The sequence below is a fragment of the Vidua chalybeata genome, chromosome 3 (assembly GCF_026979565.1).
Source record: "Vidua chalybeata isolate OUT-0048 chromosome 3, bVidCha1 merged haplotype, whole genome shotgun sequence".
NCBI classification, from domain to species: Eukaryota; Metazoa; Chordata; class Aves; order Passeriformes; family Viduidae; genus Vidua; species Vidua chalybeata.
In genome coordinates this window covers 34,781,353-34,805,995 of record NC_071532.1, presented here as the reverse complement: position 1 = coordinate 34,805,995, position 24,643 = coordinate 34,781,353, and the positions used below count along the sequence as shown (strand labels likewise).

Genomic DNA, 24,643 nt, shown 5'->3' with positions numbered 1-24,643 from the left:
CCATGGGCCTGTGCCAAGCCTCAGTGCCAGGGAAGGCTGACCTTGTGCACATCCTTCACGCGGGGTGGCAGGTTGTCCCGGATGCGGCGCATGGCCTGCAGCGGCGGCTCGTTGAAGTAGGGGGGCTCCCCATCGATCATCTCGATGACCATGATGCCCAGGGACCAGATGTCCACCTGGAACACACACAGGGCTCACGGGCACTGCTGCCAGAGAGTGGGGCCAGCAGGCTCTGCACTGGGGACTGTGCAGAGCCCGGCACTGGCTCCTGCTGCTGCCTGCTGAGCCAGCAGTCTGGACAGCCTGCTCCATCCAGCTTTCTTTTTCACCCAGCCAACCATGACTTTCCTTCTGAGCAGTGAGTGCCTTGACAAAACACACTAGCAGGGGCTTACAAACCAGGGTCTGTAGCTGGCTGCCCACTGGAAGCTCCACACCTTGGAGAGGCTGTGTCCTGCTGCCCTGCATTCCAGCTGCACTGATTTGCACCCACTGAACACCACCCCCAGGCTGGCTCTGCAGCTGCTGGAGAGCAGATTTCAGCTGCTGTGAAATCACTTACTCTATTCCTCTGAAGCTTAAAGACTAAGGGAACTCTGTTCAAGACCCCAGGGCAAATGCAAGCACTCACTACACCCAGGCTTGTTTACAGCCAGCATAGGTAGCACATTATGTAAGACCTTTGGAAAGTGATTCAGCCCCAGCTCAAACAAAAAAAAAAAATTTTTTTTCTTAGTCCTGGCCTGCTGCAGAGCTGCTCCAGAATCCCAGTCCTCTGATGACTGTAATTCCTGTCATTTGCCAACCCAAATACAGCCAGGGCCAATTCATTCTGTTTTTGCTCTTTTGCCAACACTATCCTTTAGCTGAAATCCAATTTTTTCCCTTTCCCTTCTGGTGGGGAAACTTAATGCAGCCCTAAGTTCAGCCACTTTATAATCCCCCTAAGCTATTAATGGGCTAATAATAGTTGATGCTATTATCTCTGGAATGTCTTCTACAACAGCACAGATCCTGGGTGGAGAGCAGTGCCTGCAGGGTGCTCTTACTGTGCCATGCCAGAGCAGTGTGAGGATGGAGCAGCTCCTGCTCAGCTCATCTGCCCTTCCCTGTGTAAATCTGTGTTTCTAGAGGTCTATATTTTATATAGGTGTGTATAACTGTTACACACATGAAGCTGTGTGTAAACACACCGTGTCCTGGCTCTGTTTGCTGGCCGGGTTGAGCTCTGCAGCTGCTCCTCTCAGGCAGCAGCTCTGTCCCCAGGCAGAGGAGCAGAGGCCGCAGTGTCCCCGCAGGGGAGGTGTGAGTCACTGCCACGGCGGAGATGGGCACAGGGGATTGCTCTTCCCAGGCTGTGAGTCGCAGGGCAGGAGTGCTGCGACTCACAGCTACCTAATGGATGGGCTATGGCATTGCAGAGCTGCAGGGACCCCCTTCTTGCTGGGCTCCTCTGAAGGGTTCCAGTAAAAATGTGTGCATTGCCTCTCCCAGAACATCTGGCAGTGCTTAGAAGAGCTCCCACAGAGGTGTTTTTCTCACCCCTGTCTCCCAGCTGATGACTCCTAGCAATGACTGCAAGGCATGAGCCTGTGTGGAGACCAGTCCTACCACAGAGGGTGGCAGTACAGCCCACCCAGCTGGCCCCGGGTTGGGACCGACCCTACAGCAGCCGTGCTTCCCTGCCACTCCTCCGGAGGAGGGGAATGGCAGGATGAAAGCAGAGTGGCCCTGTGCACACACTGATGGCACCGGGCTGGGCGGGAGGGGAGTGTGAGGTGGCTGCTGCTTTGGCACAGGCAGGTGTGCACACCTGTGACTGCAGCTCCAGCCTGCAGGCTTGGTATTAAATAGCAGCAAAGGGCATTTCACAGTGTGCAAATGAGGCCAGGTTCCTTTACTACAGCAACCCAAGCTGAAATATGTAAAAGCACTGCACTGCTGAGAGTGCTAAATGGAGTTGTTATTTAATAACTTCATCCTGGGGAAACACTTTCAAACCAGCCACGATGCAGCACTCTGGGGCAAACGTAATCACTGCTATTTAGCATAGCTGTGCAAATGCTTCTGAACTGCACAGCTCTGACACAGCTCCACAGGCTGGGATATCCCCTCCAGTAGTGCCTGCTGTGCTCACCTGGCTGCTGTAGGGACTTGGGATATCTCCTCCTGGGGTATCCCCTCTGAGTGCCCCTGTGCTCACCTCAGTGCCGTAGGGCAGGCGGGATATCACCTCTGGTGCCATCCAATAGGGTGTCCCAACCAGGGACTTCCTCCTGGGGACCTCCTTTGACACTTGGGCACAGAACCCAAAGTCAGACAATTTTATCTGTGAAAAGAAGAAGTCCCTCTTGAGTAACAGGACCAACTCCTCCAAGCCACACCTCCAGCTGCAGCTGTTGGGACAGGGATTGAGCTGCAGCAATTTCCTGAGAGAGGACAGCAGCCCAGCTCTGGAGGAGTGTCTGGGGATGGGAGCACAGCCTGGAGAACACACAGCTCATTAAAATGAAAGGGAGATGTAGGAGAGTGGCAGTGGTGCTCATTCACGATATCATCTGTCACAGCCCATTGCCTCTTCAGCAGCAAAAGGTGTGGAGGTGATGGATGGCTTATAACACCTAAAAATAAAAGGAAAACAAAATATTCCAAACAGAACCCCCATGCTTGTAGTTATACATGTGATATCCAGTAATACATATTCCAAGTGACACCCACCCCTCCTGTGGTTTGTACCAGTTTGTACAATCTCTGAGATTGCCAGAAAATGTGGGAAACAAGTGACATTCACCCCATTCCTTTTTATCACCCAGAGAAAATAAGACCCCTTCCAATGGTTTGCCAAGCCCAGGACCTCACACTGTGGACTATCACTGAAGAAGCTGCCATCTTTATGCAGCAGGAGAGCAAAGCTGGAGAAGGCAGGGAAGGGTACAGGACTCCTTGCCAAAGAGTTAACCTGTTCCCTTTGCTTGGCAACTCGGGAATCAGTACTGTCCTTGAGTAGCTGTGGCAGTGACCTGAAATAGAAATAATGGGATACACAAGCACTCCGGAGAGCAGCTCTTGCTGCATCATGTGCCTGGCTCACACTTTTATGACTGTTTTTTTAACAACAAAAATTATGGAAAATTATCACCTTCCCCTCTCTGTCACTGTACAATGTCAAGGTGAAAATTCCACAACAAGCTGGTTTGAGGGTTGGTGGCATCACCCCCTTCCAGAAATGGCTCATTCCTTAAGGCTAATTTTTTTTTTTTTTAACCCTCCCAGTACTTGGAGGCCTGGAAGCTCTCCAGGGGATTTTCCTGGACATTTTCCCAACCTCCATCACTGCACAATCTAGTGGTGACCTATGCCCAAGGTTGACAGGCTGTGTGTCCCATCAAGTACTCCATGTCTGGGGATAGAAAGTGAGGCCAAACAGCCCCAGGACAACTGGAGTGGGAAGCTGCATAAATCCCTGTATTGTGTAGACTTACTGTCAGCACTCACTTGTTTTCTTTTGGATTCAGCACAGACACTACTTTTTTTAAAAGTTATGGATATTATTTTTAACAGAATTATGAAATGATTGTTAGTATTTCTAAAACAAAGCCAATAATAGCCAAGTTCTCCACGCTAAATGTATTTTTCAGCTTACAGGATGAAGAATGGAAGAAATAATGCATATTTTGGAAGCAGAGCCCAATCTTCTTTTGTAGGAGCACAAGAGGTTTTGCATATCTATTGCTCATTGGAGTACATAAAAGACGACGATTTTCTAAAAAAAGATAATTGCACAACACAGCCATGAAGAAATCTGCAATGCAGATAATAAGGACCGGAGTAATGAGTATAATGAGGCACTGTATGCAGATCCCGAGCACAGATCAGATGTTATTTCAGCAACATGAAGTGAAATCACAACTGAAAAACTCCTACACATGTGGGATTTTCTTTCCTGACAGGATTAAGAGGAGCAGCCTGTGGCTGCTGCAGGAAGAAAATCCCTCTCCCTTGGTGAACTGGGCATCAAATTAGACAGGCGAGCCTTTGGCTATGGAGTCAGACCAGGCCTGGAAAGCCAAGAGCTTTACCTTTGGAAGGGGAAGGTCTGGATCTGGTTCCAAACCAAAGCTCTTGGGCTCAGTCCAACCCTCCAGATCTTGCCTTAGACAGGTGTGTAAGGCCAGTGGAGCAACCCTCAATTTTTTTGTGTGCAAACCACGTTCTGTTTACCGAGCAAGTCACGTGCAGCATTCTGTCCCCTTCTCCCCCTGCTCATTAACAACACAAAGACGCAGCAAGTAACATACATCGAAGTGTGAGATAGGTTTTATCAAGCACCTTGGAAGTGTGAAAGCAACTCTTACCATCTGGGGAGGGTTTCAGCAGTAATGCAGCTTATTTCCTATTTGGATAAATTGATGCTGGGCCTTCCCAGCTAGCTTTGAGAAGCAGAGCACATGTACAGAAACTGCTAAGTGGTAACTAAGTGCAGTAAAAAGGAAGTGCTTTTTGAAAGGCATCAGAGTAGGAGTGGTGCAGCCCAAACAGCGGTCTCCAATCACCAGATCATCACCCTTACTGCCTAGTTTCTTCTGCTTTAGTTTCCTGTGAGGCTCCAATCACTCCTCAAGTACTCTGCCTGCAGCACAGATGCCAATCACCAGTGAGGCCAGGCCTGTGTTTCTTTGATTCAGCTCTCCCACAAGTTATTTACACCCTCTAACAAGTTACTTGTGTGTCACAGCCCACTGTTGCCCATGCCTGGGTCACTCCTGGCAGGCAGTGCTGTGCTGTGCTGGCAGCCTGGTTGCTCACCCTGCCGTCACTGGTGAGCAGGATGGAGTCGCTCTTGATGTCGCGGTGGATGACGCCCTGGTGGTGCAGGTAGGACAGGGCCCTCAGCACGGACACACACACCGTGGCGATCTGCTCCTCGTTCATCCTGCAACGGCACGGGGACACAGCTCAGGGTGGGGAGGGGGGAAAGGCACCAGCTCCCATTCACACCCGTGTGCAGGAGATCTGTCAGGCAGTGCCTCTGGGGGCCAATCTCTGCTCCTGTTTCTGGCAAAAAAGGGGAGATGACGTGTGGGGATCAGCCCTGCAGCGAGCTCTGGATTAGACTCCCTGCCGAGTGTGCCATGTGCTGGAGCCTGTTTTCCTCTGGGAAATCACAGAAATGCCTTATTTACAGTAAGCTCTCTGCTTGCCAAGCAGTCATCACTACTGGGATGGAAACAGGTGTGGAATAAATATGAGGAAAAACACCCTTAATTGTGTAGGCAAAACATGAGGCCCTGGGTTGTAGCTCTTTGTAAGCACTTTTATGCTTTGTATAAAAATATTCTGGGTGTTTCAGCAGAAAAATAAACAAGAGTCCTCATTTCTGTGCACAGTTGAAAAAACCCATTCTGGGGTCATTCTCTCAGCTACAGTGCAATGCCTGGAATGGGCTGTGCACCCCGATGCCACTGTCCCATCACTGATGTCCCCAGCATCTCTTTTACACGAGCAGAAGCACACCCGTGGAGATTTCTGCTTTAATTTGTGTGCCATTTGCAGTATTTTAGCAGAATCTTTGAGGGAAGGTCATGCAATGTAAAAAAAAAAAAAAAAAGAAAATACTATTTTGAGTTTAAAAATAGATGACAGCTCTTAAGAAGTGGTATCCTGGTATCCTGGGAACATCTGTTTGCTGTCAAACTTCTGTCAGAAACATCTAAGATAGAGCTTTTAATGGTTTGGCAAATACTTACAATACTGTGATTTATTTCAGCACATAAGCTACAGTAACACTCAAAAATAAAACACCTGTGTTATAACTCTTGATAGGATCTAAGAGCACCATTTAACTTGGAGAGAACAAAATTTTTAAATTTATAATTCCTTGCTTTTGTTCTTGCTCCCCTAAATATTCCCCCACTGGTTTGATGTGGAAATTTTAATTTTCTTTCATTCAAGAAGAAAAAATTAAATAAAGAATCCCTCTTCCCTATCTCATTTTATCCAGCTTATCAGAAGCAGATGAGCAAAGAGCAGATGTAAAGAGGGCTGTAAAATCTAATGTCTCCCCTAAGAAGAGGCAGAGAAGTTCCATACACTGCATCTCTTGTGCTGGCTAATTTCCTACTTTAAAGGTGTGATATTAACTGAAATATGTGCGCCACCATAAGCACAAATATTCTGATATAAAAATATTTTTCCCCTTATGTTTTGAGCTTGGTTTGCAGATAACCTCTGTGAGGAGAAATCACCCTTAGAGCAGACGTGGTTATGACAGCAAACCCAACAACACAGATCACCAAACAGGGAAAAGAAATTCTTTTTTTTTTTTTGCCACTGTAGGAAGTAATGGCTAAGAGTTGTGCTGGTGCTAAACTACCTTCCAAAGTGTTGGCAAATCCCCATCTACCAGCAGGCCCTCTCAGGTGTTTCGTTTCCTTTGGTTCAGCAAATGCTGGTGTTCACAGGAATTAATCTGCAACTCTGGCTTATGATGACGGTACAGCAAGCATGGTACAAACAGGTTTAATTACATGCACATATAAAATGTGTGGATCTCTACTTTATATGTGTTTATATGTGTATTTTATGCAGTTTCCTGTTTTTCTCTCTGTGTGTTGCACACCCCCAGCCCACCTGGTGTGAGTGACGATGTCTGTCAGAGCGCCGCCCTCCAGGAACTCCATCACGACCCAGAGCTCGTCCCCGACCAGGTAACTGTTGTACATGTCCACCACGTTCTCGTGGTGGTAATCCCTCATGATCACAACCTGCAGAGGCACAAAGGCACAAGGCTGGCAATGCTGCAAGCTTTATCTGACACTTGTTTTGACCTTCTTTGTCACTGGTGCTGAGGAAAGGTTCTGCGATGAATCACATCCTCCCTAATCCTTATGCCAGTGCATAAACAAGATCAATATATTTACATAAAAATATCAGTCATTGTAAATGCATCAGGAGGAAGAAAGACTCTCTAGTTGATAAAGTATAAACAGTAGATAATTGTTTTATATCAGCCTGCAGGAACATACCTGTTTATTTAATTGGTTTTTTATTGCCAATTGCTTTCAGTACAACAGATTTTTTTTTTGACCTGATCAATCGCTCAACACATCAAAGTCATTTTTGTCATGCAGTAAATGGTACTTTCCACAGATTTTCAAAAGAATGCTGGAGTAAGCCTCCAGAAAACTCACTCAAAGAGACTTTTAAAAGGCTTACTGCTTTATGTGTACTCTGAGTTAGACACATGGGAGAAATACCAACAAGAAATTCTCAAGAGATCAAACAACAAAAAACTTCACTGGCAACTTAAGAAAAATCAGAGAACTTTGGTAAAATGTTTTGTGCAACATCAAATCCATGTAAAACACTTCCCGAAGCCATTAACTTGGCCCATTCAACTTGGCAAACTGTAAGCTTTTAATTTGATTTTAAGTTCAATTTTAAGTTACTCCAAAATTCTGAGAAGAGGGAATTAGAAGAAGGAGAAAGATAGAAAATACACAGAAAGGGACACAAACAACCACCAAGCCCTGGATTCCAACACAGCTCAGAAAGTCCAAGAAAAGGTAGGGTCAAGATGTGTTTGCCTCGTGTTTGGCTTAAATACCCCTTGGCCTTCCTGGGCCCTTCCCCTGGGTGGGACTTGCAGCCATTTGGCCACTCTGGGTCAGGGGCAGCTGTGGAGCATTGTCCCCAGAGTGCCAGGGACTGGTACCATGCCAGGTAAAAGGTACCAGGCTGGGATACTAGCTCTAGGGGCATGTGGAGCAGGGCATTGCCTTGCCAGGGCAAGGCCAGACCTGCCCCTGCCCCCACACAAATGCACTTCAAAATGTCTGGAGACATCAGTCTTTCACTGCTGGTGCTACAGGGAGTGACAGAAATCCCACACCTAAAAGGGACTGCACAGAACTGGCACCACGGTAAGGGCAGCCCAGCCAAGACAGTGTCCAAGAACACAGGGTACTGAGGGGTGTCAGAATGGCAAGCACGAGAGAGAACAGCCAGGCAAGGCTTCATCACAGACAGAGGGATTCCATCACTGCTACAAGAGATTTTCAGATGACACAAGTGACTGGAGTGTGTCAGGGAAGCAGCTTGGTCCTGCACAGCATGTAGGACCTGCTTCAAGATGTTACTGTTCAAGAGATGCTCAGTTAAGAGCCACCACAGCCTCCAGCGGAGGCAAAGTCAAGCCCAAATAACCAGCACAGTCATGCACTGTGTAAAGAACAGGGTGAAGTTTGTTATTTAATATTGTAATTAAAAAAGTGATGTTTTCAAAGGTTTTAAAGAAACCAATCTGTCATGTGCTGAGGGGAGACACACTTGTAGTGTATAGGAAACAAAAGACAGAATTAAAAGGTTCATTCTCACAGGAGGTTTCCTTGGGATCCTGTAGTGTTTTTGGTATTGATCAGGATATTTATAAGTCATCTCAAAAAAGGAGCAGTGAACACACCCCATCAGATGCTTTAAGGGAGTAAGAAGTTAAAAAAAGGAGAAACTCTTCAAGTTGCAGAAGGTACTCTCAAGCCCCAAACAAACTGGGTGAAAAAATGGCAAATGAAAACCAGTGTTCTGAAATTTAAAGTAATGTACACAGGTAAAACAGTCTCCCATAAGCAGCTGTGGGCTCTGCAACCACTCAGGAAAGGAAATGTGGGAATTAACACAGATAGTTCCATGGAAAAGGGACTCACAGCTCTTAGCTTAGTAACCATCAAGAAAGCACAGGGAGTGTTGATGGTTAGGAGAGGAAGGAGGGAGGAAACAAAAAGCACATGTATGCCAGAAATACAGCGCACACACTCTGGAATAGTCTGGTTAGTTTGGATCCTCCTTCTTGGAAGGATCAACATGCCAGGAGACAGTCAGAAAAAGGCAGCAGGGCTATGTCTGAGCACCTGATACACTGCATGGACCAGCTGATACATTTCTTAGCTCTTTCCTGGGACAGTACCATAGGTTTCAAGCCTGGAGAAGTAGCTCACTTGAAACTGGAATGGCTATACAATATTTATACAAGCACAGATGTGTGTGGGACTCCTCACCTTGTTTAGAAGGATATGAATTTGGCTCTTGATGGTGGCATTTGGCCCATGTCTCCTGTTGAACCTGCTGCCTAAAAGCCCCGAGGCACCACCCAAGCCCCTGTACCTCGTTGAAGAGCAGCTCCCTTCTCTGCTGTTTCCTGAGGTCCATCTTCTTCACAGCGACTTGCTTCCCCGAGTGCTTCTCGGTGGCGATGCACACGATGCCTGTGGAGCCCTCTCCAATCTTGATGAAGCTGTCCAGGTACTCCCGGGGGTCCCCAGGGCTGACCACGAGCTGCAGGGCAGCTCGGAACTGTTCATGGGACACCCTGGAGGGCTGCTGGTCCGAGGAGGAGCCCCAGCTGGGGGGAGGATAAGCACTTGACGTGATACTGGGGGAGCTGGGGTAGGAGGCAGTGGAAATATAGGGAGAGCCGGGCTGGAGGGGCGGCTGGTGATAGTGGGGTGCTTTGTGGTAGACCAGAGGGTACTGGTAGCTGCTGCTGGAGTAGCTGACTTTGCTCTGACTCTGAGGTAGCTTGACTGGGCCCCGGGGGTAGGTGTCCGAGCCAGAGAGCGGTGGGCTGACGACCAGCTGTGCTCGGTCATAATCCACCTGCAACACAAACGGGGAGAGTGAGGCCGGGGAGCAGCGCCTTTCTCCCTGTCCCTCCCTCCATTTCCAGCCCCCTGGAGGTCCCAGCAGCGCTGGCACAACGTGCTCCCACATTGTACCCACTCTGCTCAGCACGGTACTGCTGCCCCAGTCTGGGCAGGGGTTTTCACACCACGGAGGGCTGCAGTACCCTCAGCACACGAGGCTGGGCAGGTCCAGGACATCTCAGGTCCGTTCTTTTGTGCAAGTACCTCTTTGGACATTCTACAGTCTTTGCTGAATCACAGAATGGCCTGGGTTGGAAGGGACCTATGCTCAAAAAAGTGTATTTGCTCTGCATCTGCAGTGACCTGCAGGCTCTCTGGGCCATTTCCTCCAAGAATGCATCCCTGTCACATCCATAAAATTCGCCCTCTGGTAAATTCCAATTTGTGTCTTACCAGTACCTGGATTTTGATTCTCAGCTCTTAGCCTTTTTTTATGTTTTTCTCTAGAAATTCAGGGATAACCCAACCTCTTCCTGTGGAGGTGGTGGTACCCTAAAATCCTTGTCATCTCCTGTCTTGCTGTGCTACCAGCTGTTGTTTGAGTGACTGCTTACGTGAGTTTGACGAGGAGCCTAATTCAATTCACCATTTCTTAAATCATTTTCCACAGCGACGCACTACTTAACTGCAGTGTCACAAAACTGCTAATTTTCGTCTGAAATCAGACAAAATCACAAAGGAAATTATCCCAAAAGGAAGCCTGGTTCATTTGTAGTTTCCTTTCTATTTTTTGTATTTTCCAAGCTTTTCCAAGCTTCTTATGTTGAAGGCTAACGAATACTTCACATTTACAAACATAATGGTTTGCTTGCTTCCATCCAAGCTAAAACCCCCCAAAAGATGTAGTACAAAAAAAAAACCCAGCCAAAAATTATATTTTTTTCCTCTGGAAAAGAGCATCTTCACATTTACAATATGTGACTCCTGACCATGTGTGGAGCATCTCAGGGCAGGGGGGTGGTTTGACACAGGCTCATCATGTAGCACAATTACAAATAATTATGGCAATGAGTTCATTTAATCAATCAATTTCAGTGGCAGTGCACAGGGATGGACAGAGCAGCAAACTCTACACAGCTCACGGTTGCTACTATTACTGCTGGCTGCCGTCCAGGAGTCCCTGATCCATGTTAGTTAAATGCACATTAATCTGAATTTGGCAGTGTAATCAAGGACCCAACTGAACTGTGAAATTGAATTCTGCGGTGGAACATCATTTGACCATTTTATGCTAAGACTGCAAAAAAAAAAAAAAAAAAAAAAAAGGAAAAGAAAAGAACAAAAATCTGCCGCAGGATCAATTTATCAGCTCGGGCTCTGCACCGCGAGGAGGAGTTTGGAGCTGGAGTCGCCTCCAGCGCAATTTTCTGTCGGCGCTTTCCCAGCTCCCGCGTGAGCCGGGCGTGCCTGTCCTTTCATTCCACCAGAGCTTTAGTGGGGAACAGGGAATGCCTCTCCAGAGTGGCTGCTCAGAGGCTTCCCTCGGAAAAGCTGGAGTCTGCTTCATGCGGGGCTGACAGCCACCGGGAGCACTCAGCAGGGCTGTACAGCCTGCTCCCAGTGTGCTGAGGCAAAAACCCATATGGTTACAGCCATCATTTCCCTTACTCCATCAGGCAGGGATGGCCATCAAATAGAAGGGAGTCAGAGACATGAATTTCAGGAAGGACATTACATCTGCCAAACTAATTAACGCAGAAAAGTGCTCAGATGGTTTGGTGGAGGGAGGGGAACTCAATCTAACCCTGTCCTATATATCTGTGTACGTAGGGACAAATAATTTATTGCTTTGGCTCTAAAGACACCATTTTCTTTATAACCATTGAGATGGGAAAAACTTGATCTAGAAATTCAAGCTGGATAAATCCACGCCAATGAATTATTTGAGGTTTCACCCATGTCTGGTATTTCTGAGTATGCCCTAGGCTTAACACATTGGCAAAAGAATATTCTTCAGTAAAATTTTAGAATGAAAATTCAGGGGTTCAGTGTGCTTGCTAAGAGTTTTCAGAAGCTTTCTGAGGTTAGCATTGCTGCACAATGTAAACGCACTTCCTGAATCCCAAGAAATGCTACAAAAAGTCAGGAGCTAAAACAAATAAATCGGCTGAAGCTCTCCTCCAAGGCTGTGTCCTGATGCAGTGCTTCACATCACGACAAAATCGAACGCACTTTACTCCACTAATAATTCTATTTCTGCTACTGAATGCAGTCACCTACTGAATGGAAATTCCTTAAATACTACAAAGGAAAGAAGAAAACAGTCCTGCACTCATTCAAGATCAGGTCAAAGGAGCAGCCAAAGCTCTGACATGACATTCATCACGGCACAGTGGCATCTCCCACACCCGCACAGTTGGTCAGGTGGAAGGTGCAGAAGGGATGGTCTATAAATCACACCGAGACCACAAAGGCAAAGGTCGCTCTCTGGTGCTTTGCTGGTGGAAAGCCCCAGGACTCCCAGTTCCACACACAGAGGTGGCAGGCAGCACTCATATACAGCTGCTGGCACATGAATGGGAATATAGGGGAAAAAAGGAGGGGGTTTTTGACAGTAAAGGCCTGGCCCTGCCTTTGCCAGGCTGGAAATGTCCCCGTGGTACAGAGGGACACAGAGGACCATGGAGAGAGACACCTCTGCTACATTACAGCAGTACGAGGTAGCAAAAGGGGAGCAGACATCATAGACCCTTGAGAGAGGGACAGGAGAGGGTCACAGAGAGCTGCTTCTGGAAAACTACAGGGAAAGAAACTTTGAAATAACAGGGCTTGGTGCCAGAAGTTAAGAGGGCTGCCTGCGATGTAGAGGAGGGTAAAAAAACCCATGCAGTACAGAGTGGCCAAAAATAAGCCAACAATGAATTTGATATTGTTAGGCAATATTGAGGTGGGACACCAACTCTGTGGGGTGAGGGTAAGACAGCAGACTCTGCAACTCCATGCAGGTGTCCTAGAGTGAGTCTGCAGGACAGGAGAGCGGGTAGGTGACACAGGGGTGGCTCAGAGGGAGGCAAATCTGAGCCTCTGGCTTCCTACATTTCCATGGTTCCACTGCACAGCAGTGACCAAGCTCAGGGCAGGGCAAGTCTTCTGATGTAACAACTCTGAAATCACTGATGATGAAACAGGGCAGACATTTGATTTGTCTGACATCTCTTACCTGCAAATATAACTGAAGTAAATCTGCTCTTCACATTTACAAGCCAAAATGAACACCCTTGTTAAAGGCACTTTCATGCCACACATTTGTGCCTGCAGACTTTTTCGCTTACTTTTTCATCCCTTTTAATAATACTTTAAACCCAATCTCATTTGTAAAATATCTGATTTGAGATCTGACTCTCATTTAGTAAGCCCATTTGATTAACCATTATTTTACTAATGCCTCCTTGAAAAGAAGATTCTTCAGCAATCATCCAAGACAGGAAACTCCTATTCACCTCCAGGAGCTGTGGACAGGTTTGGGAATTGAACTGCTGCATTTAACAGTGAATCATCAAGTTTTCAATACACCAAGGTTGTAGGAGTGTTTTTGATGCTCTGAGGAGAGGAACAGCTCACAATGAATCTTGCATAGAGGCATATTTTTTTTTAATAAAAGTTGTTACTGCATTTTAATGGGGTATTTTCCAAAGTGCTGGAATACTATAATAAACACCTCTGCCCTACTGATTGGTGTAAAACTGGCAGAAGCAGGTGCCACAGGGTCTCTGAATTACTGGATTTGTCCTCCTCTTTTCTAAACTCTGACAAAATGACTGCTTTCAATAAAGGAAATGGCAGCTAACCCATCCCTGATTTTCCTCCCATCTTCTAGAATCCACACTGAATGCCTCACTGGTGCATAACTACCACACACACTCCTCTCACCACACCCTGAGCTTTGGAAAGGTGCCTAAAGAGACCTGGTGACTTTTCTACTCCCTCCAGGATTTATCCAAAGCCTGGCTCTGTGCTTCAATGCAAAGAGGGACAAAAAATGCATCGCTCACCCTTTCCCATGGGGCACTGCACCACGGAAATGGCAAAGCTGCCAAAACCTAAGGAGGCACGACACAGGCACACCTCCAACCCATGGATCTACAGAGACCTGGGACTGCAGCAGGACACAGCAAATGCACTGTTCAGGTATGATTAGAGAGAAGAACAGATCTCACCACTGACAGTCACCTACCTCAGCATGTGAAAAGTCACAGCATCCCCAGACTTGGAAAAATGATCATCACAGTGACCGTTGCTAGGGAATCTCAGTGATGTTCAGAGCAAACTACACTGAAAAAGCATCTCTTGCACAACATTAGATGCTTAAGAAGGTCATCATGGTTATGTGACTAGAGGTGTGAGAAAAGCACTCTTCTCTGAACTGAACAAGTGGTCACAGCACACTGTGGCAAGCAGTGCTGGAAAGCTTGTGTAGGTAACACACCTCATGTGGCAGAGCAGGGACAGATTTGTGGAGAGGAGCTGCCTTTAGATAACATGGCTGAAATGCTTTCTTGCACATCAACACTTTTTTTAAACTATATCTAAAATGTCTTCTAAAATAGGTGAGATCAACTGCTTTGACTTCATTTCAATGCTTAAAAACAACACAGAAGGGAGTAAGCCCCGCATGAGCAGTGAAGAGCTTGTAATATAAAGATGGCATAAATACAGTATAAATACTGAAGCACAGAGGTTTCAGCCTTGCACAGTAACAATTCAAACACAGAAGTATCTGATACACAAACCAGACCAGCATCTCACCTACCTCCGGCTGAGATCTGCTCAGGTGTACAAACTCCCGAAGCTACAAAAAACTGCCAAAGAACTTGCATTTACTGGGAATTTCAAATAAAATCCCCAGAAGATAGGCACTCCAAACCTGCCTTTTAGTAAGTATCTTAGACCCACTGGTCCCTGACATCCATCTTCATACACCCAAGTAAAATGGGCAGGTTTCCCCACCTGCCAAGGAGCAGCCACACAACTCTTGGGGATGTTACCAGCCACATTTAGCATTGCGTGCCCAAGCATGGCTCCTTGCCCTTAATTTTTACTTTTGGCACTCCCTTTGTGGAGAGGCTGATCCCTGCCCTGGCAGCACTGTCCCTGGGCAGGTCAGGTTACCTTGGGCATGCCTGCTGCAGTCTCGGACAGGCGGGGGTAGGTGTAGGAGCTGTAGGAATGTCCTTGCTGGTGTGCTTTGAAGGCGCTTGCTCCGTAGGGCATGGCCGGCTCCTGCAGGCCAGAGCCTGACCTGGATCTCTGCCTCATGGCTGGCTGAGGGCTTGCAGGGTCCACATAGGACGACTTTGGCCTCTTGTCATAGTCATCCTTGCTCAGGTTGTGTCCCCAGTCACTGTCACCGTACTCCAGCCTCTCCTTGGGGCACTCACTCTCCACCGACGCTCGGGACGGGGCGTAAGGAAAGGAATCCCTGTAGTCCAGGGAGGATCCACTGGGGATCCGCTGGTACTCCAGCTTCAGGCCGCCGTATTCCAGTGCTTTGGGCTTGGTCTCCAGGTGTGCGTGGTAATCTGGGAGGAATCTGGACAAGTCTGACTGCAGGGGTGTCACTTCCGAGTAATAGATGTCCCGGGACGTCACCTTCATCATGTGCCCGTTCTGCTTGGCAGCGAAGCTGCCCTTGTAGTACCTGTCCAACTCGTCCCCATAGAGAGCCTTGTCTCGGAATTTCTCCACGACAAAGTCTGTTGTGGTATCTGACTCGCTGGAGTACTGGGAGTACGTGATATAGCCATTTTCCTCCTGGTGCCTCGGCACGTGGTTTGCATTTCCTTGGCGGTGGGTGGGAGGGCTTTCCTTCCGCAGGGAATTGGATCGTGTCACTGAGATGTTGTCAAACTCCTCCAGCAGGCCATTGATTGAAGTATCCTTTCGAGGCTTGTTTCCTCGAACAATGGTCTGGGAATAAAAAAATTGCTTTGATTAAATACTAGTTTTTGTTTAGTATTTCACCAAAAAAAACCACCAAAAAGGAAAAAAGTCTATATTCACCCAGGACTACCCATAGCAATGTCTTATGGTCTTCAGTCACAAATCTCATTGCTAAAAAACACCCCTCAATAAATAATTACAGTAGGATGTGAAGAAATGTTTAAATTCAGTGTAGATCACAAGCTGGGATTTGACATGCAACCCCAAGGCACTCTCAAAAGGCCAAATTTCAGAAGTGAGTGTTCAGCGGCCAACAACAGCGACATCTAAACTCACTACTTATTTTTCATTTGTTCTTATTCAGTTGTCTGCATCAAGCCACACTAGTGGGCTGAGTCGGATTTACAGGGCATGGATAAGCTAAATGAGAATCATTCAGTGGTCACTTCCATGTGCTATTTCAACAAATTGCTGGAATGAAAAGTAGCATACAGTTAATCAGACAGTGAATTTTCTTGTTTTTTTCCTTTTTTTACAAAACAGTATGTTCCTGAGTAGCAGAATCCCACTGAGGATTGCCTCTTAGTTAACTCAGGATAAAAGACACTTGAGAAAGAGGAAAAAATACTGAACTCCATCTCCTTGTAACACACAGCATCCAGCAAGCCATGGTGCACAACCATAGCTCTGGGACACCCATCATTGCTTGACATCAGGGATGCCAAGTGCTGGCCTCATTTGTGTTCCACAATTGCAAAGCCTTCCATAGATCCCCCTACACATCCCCACTCCTTTATGTCCAAAATACTGCTGCTCCTGGGAGGATGGGAGGTGAGTACTGTTGTTACAGCTCTCCTCCAAGAAAGATTTTATTTTTTTAGCCAGTACCACCTGAAGGCTGTAACATGTGGCTGCATCCATTTCTCACCTGGGGACTGCCATTGAGAACCACTTCACGTTTACAAACACCCAACAAAAATAAGATGTACAGATTGGTGGCCAAGGCCATAAATCAGCCAGGCTCTCCTGAAAACACATTTGCTTTGCTGATTTACTTTGGCTAAATATCTCTGGCTGCATCTTACTTAACTCACTGAGCTTTTCAACAGAGTCACTGTGGTCACCCCAAGGAGATTTTTCTCTCTGGAAGTGTTGCACGCTGACTGTGGTGTATCAGGAACCAAGCAGGCATGGCTGAATGTGAAATACTGGACACCAACCACAGCATATCAGATCCAGCCAGATCACTTGCTCTACACTCATTCCTTTGTTCAAAGCATAATGAGACTGCTCAACTCCTGCTTGACAGTGCTCAGGAATTCAAACTTTGTCAAAAAAAGCATTCAATCACTTAGTAACACTAGTAAGATCACAAAATTAAGAGGAATGTACTTCTCTGTCTCCCAGCAAAAGGCAGTCGAGAAAAGGCAGGTGAAAAGCAAAGCAGTCTTGACCTCACATTGCTTCCTGCTCTGATTTATATCCGTAATTACTTGCCTAGTTTGCTATTTTGAAGCCAGTGGTACTGAAACAATAGGACAGCAAAAATAAGAGACAGCAAATAGATCACTCCTTTCACCTCCAAAGCCATTCAGCAAGATGAGAGGGATTGGTTTAATTCTGCTACAGCCTCTTAGGCAGGATGACTGCGCGATCATTCATATTTAATTATCATGTAATAAACCAGCAACATTCGACAATGAAATGCTTATAATTGAAAACAAGATTGAAATACACGACTGCCACCCCTGTGCAAACGCCTGCCGAGAAGGAAAATGCCCATTTAACACTCTCCACGGGGCTGGCCTGCACAAAGGAGAGGTTTCCTGGGTGCACCCAGAGGAGCCGCAGGGAGCCCCTGGAGCAGAGTGGCCTCTCCCACTAGATGGAAGAGGACCTGCCCCTCTGCTCCGCCAGGCACGCTCTGTCTGGATTTTCAGACACCCTCAGAAGGAAGATTTAGAAGAATGCAGCTGAGTGTTTATATGTTAAGGAATTCACTGGTGACAAATCCCTGCAGTTTGGGGATTTTCTGCAGACAGGTGCATGCGTGGGAGTAACCTTTTCGATTATGAGGATTTAAAAATAGTACTAATAGTAAAATGATCTTATAGGAGATTCTGGTTTGAAAAGAAAAAAAGCATTTGCCACCAAAGCCTCAGCCTGGTGAAGCTGTCTTGGATAGCTCTGGGACCTCAGTGCTGTCTCATCTGACTGATGAAGTTAAGGGGATTAAGAACCAAACCCCATTTCTTTTATCCCAGCATTTTAAGGATGATCACTGGCAAACAGTGACTTGCAGTGTGATGGCTGCAATTCCTATTAGCTTCACATTATTTTCCATGAGAAAATGGAAATGGCCAGCACAAAGGGAGAAAAAACTTACCTATTCCAGAGGCACACTTTCTACTGAATAGTCAGTGCTTTGTTACTATGAATAACAATTATTATCTGTTATGATACTTAATTATTTCTAACAACAAAAGCAACAATAATATTTCTATGCTTTGGATTCTTTTTAAATTTTGCATTTCCCTTATATGGAAGGCCAGACTTGGTGAGATGCCCCAGGCTAAATCAGACCTACACCAGCCTACACCAGCTTGCACCATTCATATCAAAAAAACTGTAGTGTCCATGGAGAAGAAAATTTGGCAAGTGTTTCACCAAGACCCTGTGAAATGCTCTATATTGTCAAGTGTTTTGCTATCTGAATAGAACTTAAAATGTTTGTACACAATTCTGAAGTACATTGTGTAACTCCCTAGTGGGCAGAACCATTTACTAGGCTGAAAAAACAAATTAATATCCCAAAGAAGGTATTGGTGTAAAGGAGTAATTAAAGTAATTGCTCTGTAAGAATGAGCAGAGCATCAAAATTAAAAAAACGGAATCAAATAAGATGTTATAAAGAATAAAACACATGTTGTACCATGTTAACTTGTCCTGAATTGATTTACTAGAGAGAAAGTGTGTGCTGGCGCTCACCAGTACCCACAGCTTTCCTTGAAAGCACAAGATTTGCAGAAAGAAGCCTGAGATTGGGAGCTGCCATAAGCATGGCCCAAATTCCCAAACCTGAAAGCCTAATGTTAGTGCCAGGCCCACAAGGAGTAGCCAGGCTCCAAGGAAAGACTTCAGGGGAAAAGATGGACTGATGATGTGGGGTCTTGGTTTGGGATTGTGGACTCTGGGCACTGTATCAGTGAGCAGAGGGAAAACCTCATTCCTCAATGGCAGGAATCACAAATTATGGGAAATCTGAGCTCTAATTTAAAAAGCAAAACAAAAACCTTGAAAGAAAATATAACAGGAAAGGGCTATCATGGAAAGAGATATAATGGTAATTAGTGTCACAGGAACTAGACTAGCTTTTCTAATTTTAACAGCTTTATAAACTGAAAAAAAATGTGAGGAGGAGGAGGGGATTTTGTCTCTATATTCTAGACATATTTACAGAGATTGGTTTCTGAATGTTTTTTACCCACTTACCGGTCTTTGCATTTTTAAACTTACGGAATTTTCAGGGCTGCTGCAGGCAAAGCAGATAAAAGCAAAGTATCCTTTGCCAAGCTTGATGGGCAAAGATTTCCAAGGCCTTTGTTCTGCCTGCTGAGATCCCCTAATGGAAGCACCTTGTCCTGGCTGGAAAAGTGGGATGGAGCCCCTCAGCTCCCCCAGGGCTGCCCCAGGGCTCCACACCTGTGCTGTTTATTAAACTGTGCAGCTCAGGAGGAATCGATGCTCCCGCGGATGGAGGAGTGCCAGGAATTCCATGCTGCCATTCCCCTTGTGATAGATTTAATGCCATAGTTGACTCTCACAATTAAATGCAAATATCCTGTATATATGTTAAGAAAAGTTCTATAGATTTATAGTTATATTTTACCCCCCTTGTGTTGTTATCAGGGGTGGCCTGGATTTGGGACTTTTGGGAGGGTTGGCTCGTTACTGTGGCAACAGCTGACCTCCAATCAAGATTGAAGGAAGTGATCTCCACCACTGGACAGCAAAGAAGGAGTGGACAGAACTTTGGGAGGGGCCAAAGGGTTAAAAAGCGAAACCTCCATTGTGTGGATGAGCACATGGTGGGAAAATCCTCTGCTCCTGGAGCCATAATCTTTTCTCTATTCAGTCTTCTGTAGTATTTTTGATAAGGTTCAATAAACCTTTCTAAATTTTTGTAAGTGAGTAACATGTCTCACACCCTGGCACATGGAAGCAGTGGGGTGCAGGGCCTGTGACTTGGGGCTGGGCTCAGCTCCCGTGGCTCCTCGGGCAGGCCTGGTGACAGCAGCCATCCCTCATGGTGCCTCCGCAGCGCCTGTCCTGCCGCGATAAGCTGTAATGGATCTGCCTGCCAGAGAGGCTGTCTTGCCTGGTTTCCAGCAGGAGATGAGAAACAGCTCCTGCGCTCAAACACTGTATTAACCTTGACAATAATGAAGTGAGTAATTAACTGTTGTGCCCTAATGCGACCTTGCATTTATTGTCTTTAGAGCTACTATACTTTACACACTCGTTAGGAATATATCATCCTTTGTCCTCCTGGAGCTGGGTTTTCAGGAGTCAATAAGGATTCTAAATGTGCAGGGTGGAAAAAAAGGAATTTTAAGGAAAGGTCACCCTTATAAACAGGCAATCTAAACTCTGATTTTACCTCTAGCTAGCTTCTCCCCTCATCTGCATTACACATAAAGCACATGAAAGCACTGCCTATGCTGAAAATAACTTTTTTTGTTCTTAAGAAAAGGTGCATAAAGCACAGATGGTCAGAATAATCGAATTCTAAGTGATGGATATATTGGTAATTTATTTTCTTGTGTTGCAAGACATTTCAAAGTGATTGAAGCTGTGTTCACGACACCACATTTTACTCCCAGTGTAAACAAATATGAACGGCACTTGAAGAGAAAAACTGATCCTTATCATCACTTCAGAAGGAAAACTCCAGCTTTCCCTGTGAGTAACACAGTTTTATAGCTGCAGCCAGATGTGTCAGGGGTCTGTATCTGATCTGCTCTTACAGAAGAAAAAATACTTAGAGAGGGAAGAATTTACTGTGCAGGTAGAGGTTGTGGACTCTTCCTCCCTTGAGACATTCAAGAACCGCCTGGACACAATCCTGCGCCGTGTGCTCTGGGATCACCCTGCTGGAGCAGGGAGGTGGCACCTTCCAACCCGAGCCATTCTGTGACTCTGTGACCCCAAAATAGATGGAGTCTCTTAAAACTCCTGGAAAGAGACAAAAGCACGAAGCAAACCCCTGCTGTCTGCAGTAGCCCAGGGCCAACATGAGGTGGATCCTTTCCCTTGTGTGTGAGGCTAAATTTTAAGGCTGATGTGCCATCCTGAGGGCTGCCACCAGGACTGGGCTCGGGGGAAGATGGGAGGTGAGAGATAAAGACCTGCCCACATCTCCAATGGCTGACTGAACATGGAGAAGTAAATGTGCTGCCAGGGAGGAAAAGGGATGGCAGCTGAAGGCCCAGTGCCTGGGGAGCTCAGCCAGGAGCTGGGACTGCTGCTCTCAGGTAAGTGGTTCCACTAGGCACTTTAGGCTTTTCTCCATGGAATATTCACTTGGGGACAAATTCAAACCTCTGAGCTGCTTTTCCAAATGACAGTGTCAGAATTATCCTCCCAATCCTTCCACATCCCAGTGAATTCTTAATTACACCTGAATGGTCTCCTTCTGCATGAGAAGGAGTGAAAAAGATTTCTATACCTCCATCCCCTCTTTCCTCTAAGTGGGAAGTTTAGGGCACTTGTGCCACACAGATTAGCCTGGAAAGAAGCTTTTTGGACAGGAACTCATCAGATACATTGTGAGAAATGATGCTGGATGGGACAGGAGGTAATTCATCACTCTGCACCCTCCAGTAGTGTCCTGTGGGAGCTGCTCCAGTTTTGATCTACAGCCTGTCTACAAAAACAGCTATTACTCGGAGTTAGTCACAAGGAATACACAACAGACAGAAAATATGTCAGAACATCCCTTCCTGAAGCCTGTAATTTAGAGCCTGCTTTACACCTGGAAGCCGTGGAGTTTATATAATTTCTGTTATGAATTCCTTCCCAATGCTATAAATTCTCATTCTCCCCATAAAAACAGTATTAGAAAACAGTAATCATTTTGGTATCCCACAGCTCCCTCCTTGGGGAAGGCACTCTGCAGATTGCAGTGGTTTTGGGTGGCTCAGCTGGGCCAGGATTTGGGTGTCTGCACCCTGGACCAAACATGCCCTTTACAGCACAGAGTCACCTGCTCAAACCAGGAGCACGAGACAGTGTCACCTGCCCCTTGCCATGAAGTGTCTTAGCATGTGAGCCAAGACCCCACTGCATGAATTGCTCTAATCCCTTTCTAGGAGATCCATAAATCCCTGCTTGGGACAGCTCTCAAACAGGACCTTTCCCCTGCACAGGAGAAATCAGAGAAATGCAAACCCCCATGTAAAACTCAGCCTAATCAGCCTTTGGGAGGGCAGCAGCCCCCAGATACGAGCCCATGAATGCTGCAGGATGTGCCACATCTGGGATGGGCACGTCACCTGAGCTGACTCCAAATCCCGGGATCAAAACAAAGGTACAGCTTGAGAGCAGTCTAATATGCTTAACAACACTACTGCCAGCTGTTTAAAATTCTTCAAAAGCAAAATAATGGGAAACTATAAAAAAGGGCTCATCAAAACGGCACCTTGTAATTTCCCACCCCGCACAGCAGTTTTAAAAGGTTTCCATAACAACAAGAGCAATGTTTCATTATAATCACATTCACTGGTAATTTTTTGACATCTTAAAATACAGCAACTTTAACACAACATTTAGTTTTAAAATAACACTGAAATATCTATATTCTAGTAACTTTTTCTTATTTTATTTTTAATACACAAAAATGCTTGTTATATGTAATTTGAAATGCTACTAGAGAATTTTAAAAGTTAAAATAATTATTCTGTGCCTACTTGAAACATATCTGATCTGTGCAATTTTATATGTCATATACACACACAAATCTCTCAGACACACAACAAATGAGTGAAATGTGACTTAAAAGTTCTAATTTGAAAGTGTCTGTATTACTGATCAGTATTACTGATGGGTTCAACAACTTCAGGGAGAGGAGTGGAGAAATTTCAAACCAAACAATTCCTGTTTCATAGGACTTAGGACCCTTCAAAATTTTCTTTTATCCAGAGATGGAAAGGAAAAGAAAAATGTCCCACAAAATTAAATAACTCAAAAACCTTAGTCACAGGAATTTTAACTGTCCTCTGTACTGCTGCATTTTCTTAAGGCTGGTGGTAATGGTTTCAGCACAACAGTGCACAGAGCAGACCCACTAAAATAAAAAACTGTAGCAAACCACACCAAAGATTGCAATATTTTGTCCAAATTCTGGAAAAAACATCTGTTCATTGATGTAAAATTTTCCTGTTTTGTCAGATCAACATTTTCTGGCAGAGAAGAACAAAGATAATGTAATCTGGGAAGCCTGATGAATCAGCAGGACCAGGCATCTTCCTCTCCACCTTGCTCTCCCCCTTTCCAAGCCACATCAGTTGCCAATGCCTCTGTGGTAGTGTCTTTCCCCCAAGGAATTTGCAAAGCAAATTCAGTAAGGTTTACTGAGGTACAGATGTGCTCAGCAACTGCTGATGTGGTTTCTGCACCACACAGGATCCCATGGCAGTCATGGGAGAAATCCTGCAGAAGCAGCACCCCAGAGCTTCCAACAGGGCTGACTCTGGAGCCAGCTAAAAAACACAAAGCAGAGTTGGGGACATTCAGGGGAGATGACAGAAATCCCTCTCTCCAAGAAACACAACTTTTAGTTTTGTAACACCAAGACAGGAGAAGACACGTCCCAGGTCCAGGACCAAAGGTGTGCTGCAGGCAGGGCTGTGACTTACATAGGGTTTTGTGGAAATAAAAATACCACCACCATGGGCTGTTAAAGCACTGAAGCTCCAGTGTCTCACTGGTACCTCTGAGATCTGGCCTTGGGAACTGGTTTGTGCATGGACTACTGATACACTTTGGGAGAGACGTGGGAACGGTGCCTTCTGTCTACAGCTCCTCATCCTCAGCCACAAGGCAGGCCACAGGAGATGAAGCAAGGGCTGCTAGCAATCCTGATGCCTCCATCAGTCCTGGCATCATCCCTTTCACAGGAAAACACATCACAAAAATGCATCTCAAACCAGGTATGAACTGACTCTGCTGCCCATCTGAATTTGGTGTAAGCACTCCTCAGGGAAACTGCAGGGAGCTGGGATAGCAAGAGGAGCCAACAGGGACCCGGGGCTATCCCAAATGTGTAGGAGTTTCCCTTTTTAGTGCATCACAACACAAATGGATGCAGAGTTCTCTGCAGCCACATCACAATCATCACCAACCTTAATGTGCATCAGCCAGTCATCCTTACCTCTAATATCTGCAGTCTAGACTCTTATTTTTCCAGGTTTTTATGTGGGGGTAGCATGAGGGAAAAAAAAAAACCCACTTTTCTCAACAAAGGCATTAGAAATTGCAAGAATTAAACAACACTTCCCCACCAGCTCCCCAAATACTTCAACTTTGAGAATGTAGTGCTACACTCCAGAGGAGCTGTGGGTGTCCCCCATGGTGCTGACACTGAGACACCCAGTGCCACTTTTTTTAGGGCACAGAGTCAGTATCCCACATCTAGCCATGATTGCTGCTGGGATCTGGTGGGGCACAGCACCGTATGAGTCCCCCAGGGCTGACAGACATTTAAAAGGAGCCTTCCTACAACCAAGCCACATGCCACAATCACAGATTTCACTGGAAGGGCCACAGAAGGGCAGGGGTGGGATTTCCACAGGCAGAGGAGCCCTGGTGTAGGGTGGGTGGTGTGAAACTCCACCCTCCCAGTCCCACTCACCCCTACATTTACCATAGTGGTACAGGGCACTCACACGGGGAATGCAGTCTGCTCTCGAGCAGCAGCCCCAGTTAAAAAAGCTGAGGAGAGGGACAGAGTGTAATTCATAAAGTCACACTGCAGCATAAACCCTCTCTGTAGCTCAGATGAATTT

The 24,643-nt window shown here is 46.1% G+C and overlaps 1 protein-coding gene across 6 annotated transcripts in view; it reads right to left on the bottom strand.

Moving 5' to 3' along the window:
• The window catches only part of PAK5 (p21 (RAC1) activated kinase 5), a 163,612-nt gene that overhangs the window by 2,673 nt on the left and 136,296 nt on the right, over positions 1 to 24,643 (bottom strand). For all 6 annotated transcript variants that reach the window (XM_053939566.1, XM_053939567.1, XM_053939565.1 and 3 more), the window contains 6 exons: positions 14,808 to 15,605; positions 9,160 to 9,651; positions 6,631 to 6,764; positions 4,807 to 4,933; positions 2,204 to 2,329; positions 42 to 176 (listed from right to left, as the gene is read on the bottom strand). In XM_053939566.1, the coding sequence (XP_053795541.1) occupies positions 42 to 176; positions 2,204 to 2,329; positions 4,807 to 4,933; positions 6,631 to 6,764; positions 9,160 to 9,651; positions 14,808 to 15,605 (1,812 nt within the window). The remainder of the gene's footprint in view (positions 1 to 41; positions 177 to 2,203; positions 2,330 to 4,806; positions 4,934 to 6,630; positions 6,765 to 9,159; positions 9,652 to 14,807; positions 15,606 to 24,643) is intronic.